The following is a 5867-nucleotide window of genomic DNA, read 5'->3' on the forward strand; positions in this document are numbered from 1 at the left end:
CCAAGAACGCGCACAGAAGCCGCACCCCGCACAAACACTGCAGCAGCAAGAAAGAGAAGCAGCCGCTGCAGAGAACAGAGGGGGTGGGGGGCATTATGGGGCACGTGTGGAAAAGAAGGCGGGTTAAGCACCGCCTGGAAGCAAACATGCGGAGAAACACAACAAAAACAAGGGGGGGGGATACACAGAGGGTGAAGGAAGAAGAACGCAATAGAACCCAGACTAGTGCAAAAGAACCAACAGGAAGAACAGCGCGAGTAGGACAGGAATAATGAAGCCAATCAACTGCTCGATGAAGCAACGCGCCGGCAATGGTAGAGATTCTTTAACGTCATCACCTTGGAAGCGCACACGGCGCACGCAGCTGGGGGGGGTCCGCGGCTTCACATCAACCGTAGGAGCAGCACACGCCGCAAAGCGTGCTTGCCCAACCTCCACACAGGACGACCTCCAATGCCCGCAGTGCGCTTCGTCATTCTGCATAGACGACGGCGGCAGAACGTGGCACCAGCGGGGCATCCGCCGCTCCACACTATGCCTAAACGGAGCTGCGGTTGTTTCGTGGCACCGCATGCCTTTTTTGTTGCTGTTGCTGCTGCTGCTGCTGCTGCTGCTGCTGCTGCCGTCAGTGGGGAAACCGGGGGACGGCAGAAGGGACTTCTGAGCATGCACCAAGCACACGCTGCTCCCAGAGCGTGGCCGCTGCGGGTAAGGCTGCTGCAGGATTGTCGTCGTCATTTCTCCGTAACTACTTGATCTATGCACGAGCACAGCCAGCTTTTTGTTGTTGTTGTTGTGTGTGTGTGTACGTGTCTGTGCCTCTGTTCCTCACGGACGCTGCAAACAATCGGCATGATAAACAGGCAGAGAAGAGAAAGAATCTGTGGAGTGATTGAAGAGGAGGCAGTCGATAGATGCATCGCCCCTTCCCTTCAGCCTGCAGCACACATTCGCCGTGCCACCACCAGCGCACGCAGAAACATCCTGTGACGATGGAGAGGAAACAAGAACGGCGGCGTGCCAGTTAACACGAGCCCATCCTTCTCTCTTACGCACAGACACACACACATACACACACACACACGCACAGAGAAAAAAATAGAATGAGGGCTCTCACCTCCTCCCACTGGTTTCCTTCTTTCTCTTCCACGGCTTCTGCTTCTCACGCGAGAGAAAAGGTAACGTTCGTGCCACTGCTGGCAATTACAAAGTGCTGGTCGAAGTACAGCAGATACTTCACCAGACTCGGCAGGTCCTCCAACGTGAAGTACACATGGTACACCCTAGTGGAACAGCCATCATCAATCAGCCCCTCCCCATTCTCACTCACGCTTGCCCGCCCCTCCGCCGTCGTTTCTCCACCGCCGCCGTATCGCTCGCTCACCATGCTGTTGAAGCAGTCAAGGACACCAACAGTGCCGGTAGGTGGCGTCAGTGCAGCAGCGCCCCTGTTCTGAGTGGCAGCGAGCACCTCGCGGCTGCTGCTGCTGCTGCTGCATGGATTATTGCGGTGGTAATACTCACGCATGCGAGGGAGCAAGAACCGTGCGACAAAGGCGTCGTGCAGGGGGAGAATGTACGGATCTGCGCCCCCACCCACCGCAGCGATTTCCTCCGCCCGCGCAATCCGCGACAAGGAGCCGAAGACGGGCTCAAAGTAATGCCAACGCAAAAGTGTGTGCAGCTCGGACCAACGCAGCAACTTCGTTAGGGGGGCGACGTCATCTTCTCCGCTACTCCCAGACACACCAGTTGGTGGCGATACGACTTCGCCGAGGAGAAACGGCAGCACAACGCGCAACGACGCGTGCAGCACTGCATCGGCGACGCAGAAATGGCGCCGATCGTATAGAGCCTCAAAAAGACGCGCAGTGAGGGGATTGTCCCGGACTTGTGACCACTGCACGAGAGCATCACGCTTCGCATCCACGATCAACTCTGCAACGGCAAATGGCGACGCACATTCCGCCTGTGACGCCTCCTTGCCAGAACTCTGCACAGGACCACTGTTGTTGTTCTTGCTGTTGCTAGTGCTGCCGCCATCGGTGTGTATGTCATTCCTCTCATCCTCACTGATGGTGAAGAAGCCACGCTGCGCCTCCTCCAGCAGCTGTAGTCGTTCAGTCGTACACAACGAGGACTTGGGCCGCTCTACTGAGCGCACGTCCAAGAGAAAACTACGGAAGGCGTTAGGGCACCAGTTGCCCAACTCCCGCACTGTTAGTCCCCCATTCAGCAGGAGCGGCTGTCGCGCGTAGCCGAGGAGAAAGGCACGGTAGCCATGTGCCGCAGCAACTTCTGCTGCCTGACGCGCCTGCGGAATGGTGCAGCCCCATATGGCCTGTAGCATGACGTCAGGGGCATCACCCACCGCACAATTCGCCTTAATCAGCTGTGGCGCTGCTTGCCGCCAATACAGCGTCCTATTCACATGCACGAGATGCTCCTGAAGCACCGCCTCCACAGAGCGCTGACGGCAAACGCCATGTCTCTCTCTTCTCTCGAGCATGCCGCGTGGCAGCGCTAAAAGGAATAAATGCGGCTTTCCAAGCAAAGGGGGGTGGGGCGCTCGATATGCGTCCAACTGCCCACTCGACCCCTGCGGCAGNTCGAGCACCGACTCCATGTGATCTAGTACGGGTACCGATGTGCAGCGCTGTGTGTCTCCGCTCTGCTGCGATGCCTCCGTCTCACTCATTCTCGCAAACCGTGCGGCGGGGTGCATGTTCACGTCCTCTCGCAGAGCACGAACGCCTCTGACAGCGTTCGCACAGCCCCGGCGCCGTTGGTCCTCCGCCTCCATGCATTCTTTGAGAAAAAGTTGCTGAGTATGGGGGTGCAGCTCGTTAAGGTAGACGGTTGAGCGTCCTACAGGGAGGCGGCGCAGCAGTTGCCGCAGCGGTCGAGGCACCTCCCCGCCTTTGCCTCCAGCCTTCATAGTGCAGCAGCACTCGTCCCCACCCCCACCACACACACAGAACGACACTCAAACTTGGCTCTCTTCTTTTAGCAAGACAAAAGAGGGGGAAAGAACAAAAACACCACGGAATTAGGGGAGCCAAGGTAAGCCGCGCAGGTGCATTCCGCGAATAAGAAACGAGTTGCGAGGAGAAAACACATCATGTGAAACACAAAGAGAATACTTGGGACGTTCACCGCGGCGAGGGAAACACATGTGTGCGTATGGAGACACACACACACGCGGACGCACGCGCACACAAAGACGGACACCTTAACAAAGCGAGAGTCCGAATGATGAAGTTGGTGCATCTTCTGCATCGGCAAGAAGGGTTCTCGTTGAACAAAAAAAAAAGCGCGGAGTGACAGGGGGGGGGGGGGGGNGGGGGGGGGGGGGAGTTATCATCTATGCGCAGGACATCTATTTTCTAGGATTGAAACTAGGATGTAGGAGGAGTGGCTCACCTGCGCGTGTTATCACCGCGAAAATGCCAACTTCTCAAAGAGCTCCGACGCAGCTTTGGTGCCACCAGTGCCTTCACCGGCCTGCAATGCTGCCACGGCGGCGCCGGATCTTCCACCCGTCAGGCGATTCATCAATTGAAGAGCCTGAGCAGTGGATGTCTTCATTGCTCCCTTACGAGTCGGGGATGTTGCACCCTCACACAACGGGGCGTCCGTAGGCCTTCCTTCAGTGGACGCCGGGGGCTTAAATGTGGGACGAAACAGTGGCGGCGGTAACGCCTCGCGGTGACGCTTTGTGCCGGCCTCTGTGGGTGTGGGAGGAAGACACACGTCATCTTTACTACTGTTGCCGTCAAAGCTCTCCCCCTTACTGCAGTAGCTGGCATCCCTCGACCAGTTCTTTCCCTGGAAGCACTGCTCAAAGATGGAGTGCCGCCGCCCGCACTGTGCGTAGCCGAATGGGCAACGGCCACTCCTCTCCCCCTGGCACTCGCTGCTGTCAGCATCAGGCGCGGTTGCCCCTCGCCGCCTCCCCCTCACTTCCATACCGGTGTCCGATGGTGAGGTCAGCACTGCCTCTTCAAAAGAAAAACGATGGCCAGAGGTATCTTTATTTTTTTGCGATTGCCCCTCCATCTCCTCCACCATTTCAGCCCCGTCAAGCGCGTCTGCCGCCTTCACATTCGCCGTGGACGGTGTTGTCAGCGCCGACGACGCCAAAGACTCACTCATTGTGAAGCGTATGCCAGGGAATGCACAAGGGGGTGTCGCATCCACTGTGGACGTAGCAGCTGCGGTAGCACCAGAAGAAGAAGAAGACGCAGTAGTAGTAGTAGTAGTAGTAGGAGCCGTGCTTTCAGGCTCGCCGGGTGTGCCAGCGGTGGGAGTGTTCTCGCTGCCATCGCTTTCCCAGTCCTCCACCTTCCAACGGCTCTGTGTGAAGTACTTGGAGCGCACCACCGCTGGTGTATGGAGCGTGTTCGTGCAGAACCCTGACGCCTCGCGTACTTTCAGCAGCGGGGACGAAAAGAGCGTCGTCCTCGGCGAGGCACGTCGCTGTATTGCATTTTCGCCGCGTGCAGCCAGCGGGAGTGTCACCCGCGGTGACTGAATGTCCTGAAATCCGCCAAAGGCATTCAGTGATGTCTGTCCGCCCTTCGTAACCCTCCAGTACTCCTGCACGCAGTACTGGTAGGTGCCTCGGTAGAGTGCCAACGTCACAGGATCGTACAGGCACTCACCACACACCTTCTCCGCGATGTCCCTCGGCAGCCCTTTCCCAAGCAGGTTCGCCTTGAGCGGAATTCCTGCTGGAAGCGGCGTCAAGTGCGCCACCTCCTTGCGCACAGGGTCGAATACAAAATGGTGCGCAAAACAGTAGAACGCCTGCTGCAGCTTAGACTCATACTCCCGCAGCTCCTCCTTGGAGAAGCCGAACTTAACCTCGAGCGCATGCATAAGGCTCGGGACCGATGTGGCTTGGGCAACTAAGCGAAACGCCTTCTTTACACCAATGTGACGCAGACTCGGCAGGTAGTCACACCCGCTGAGAATGCAACCAACTAAAAAGGACTCATAAGACAATCCGCTAAAACTCGGGCACCGTTTCAGATCCTGCGCGAGGAACACCTCACAGTTTCCGTGCGCATCTAGCTTGGCGATTTGGCACGGGCAATGGTACGCAATGAGGTCGCTGTCCTCTGAGATGACAGCCTGCACGTAGCCCTCCTTGCACATGTACGCGAGTTGAGCGTCGGCCTCGTACGGGGCGACGATACACTCCAGCCGGCGTTCCTGGAGCACCTGGATCACTGCATGTGCCAGCTCTGTTGTGATGTCCACGCCCTTCTCCAGCAACTGCGCCGCCTCCTGTCGGATGCGGGGATTCGCAGCAGATCCATCCTTCAGCACACGCACCGCCGCTGCGAGACGCGCGGCCCGCGTCATCTGCCGCTCCTCTTCAGTGCCACTCTTCATTGGGATCGGGGCACCGTCAAAAACAAGCACGGGGTGGATGCCACACCGCAAGAGAAGCTCGACGCGATTCACCACAAACTGTAGGAACTTCGCGTTGAGGCGAACCAACCCCTCCGCGCCGCCGGCACCCAATGAAGCCTCCGCGGACTCCATGAACGCCTGCGCTTCCTCCTCACCGCTCAGCTGAATGCTGCCGAGAATCCCGCGGTGAAGCCAGACGTACATGTCGACAGCGACACGCTGACCACGGAAGTTCGACAGGTGGGACTGTCGGCAGAGCGGCCGCACCTCCGACCACAGTCCTTTAATCCCCATTGGATGCTGCACCAATTAGTTGTCTCCGTTCCAAAGGGCTGACGCGCGCTCTGTGAGTATCTATGCGAATACGCAGCCGCCTCACCCGCGCTCCAATCGCGCTGTTTAATGAGAAGCGGGCAGGTGCAAAAATGATATATATATATATATAT

At 57.8% G+C, this 5867-nt stretch overlaps 3 protein-coding genes across 3 annotated transcripts; all 3 read right to left on the bottom strand.

Moving 5' to 3' along the window:
* Nucleotides 1-222: 222 nt before the first annotated feature.
* DQ04_08961000 (hypothetical protein) lies at nt 223-738 on the bottom strand (the record flags this gene model as incomplete). The annotated part of the gene is made up of 1 exon (XM_009315763.1): nt 223-738. One exon carries the CDS (start codon nt 736-738, stop codon nt 223-225), a length of 516 nt encoding a protein of 171 aa, XP_009314038.1.
* A 424-nt stretch (nt 739-1162) lies between these two features.
* Nucleotides 1163-2938, bottom strand: DQ04_08961010 (hypothetical protein; the record flags this gene model as incomplete). The annotated part of the gene is made up of 1 exon (XM_009315764.1): nt 1163-2938. One exon carries the CDS (start codon nt 2936-2938, stop codon nt 1163-1165), a length of 1776 nt encoding a protein of 591 aa, XP_009314039.1.
* Nucleotides 2939-3435: 497 nt separating this feature from the next.
* DQ04_08961020 (putative exonuclease) lies at nt 3436-5715 on the bottom strand (the record flags this gene model as incomplete). Its single annotated transcript, XM_009315765.1, has 1 exon — nt 3436-5715. The coding sequence occupies one exon, from the start codon at nt 5713-5715 to the stop codon at nt 3436-3438; it is 2280 nt and encodes a 759-aa protein (XP_009314040.1).
* Nucleotides 5716-5867: the final 152 nt, after the last annotated feature.

The sequence above is a fragment of the Trypanosoma grayi genome (assembly GCF_000691245.1).
Source record: "Trypanosoma grayi strain ANR4 Tgr_896_V1, whole genome shotgun sequence".
Lineage (NCBI taxonomy): Eukaryota > Euglenozoa > Kinetoplastea > Trypanosomatida > Trypanosomatidae > Trypanosoma > Trypanosoma grayi.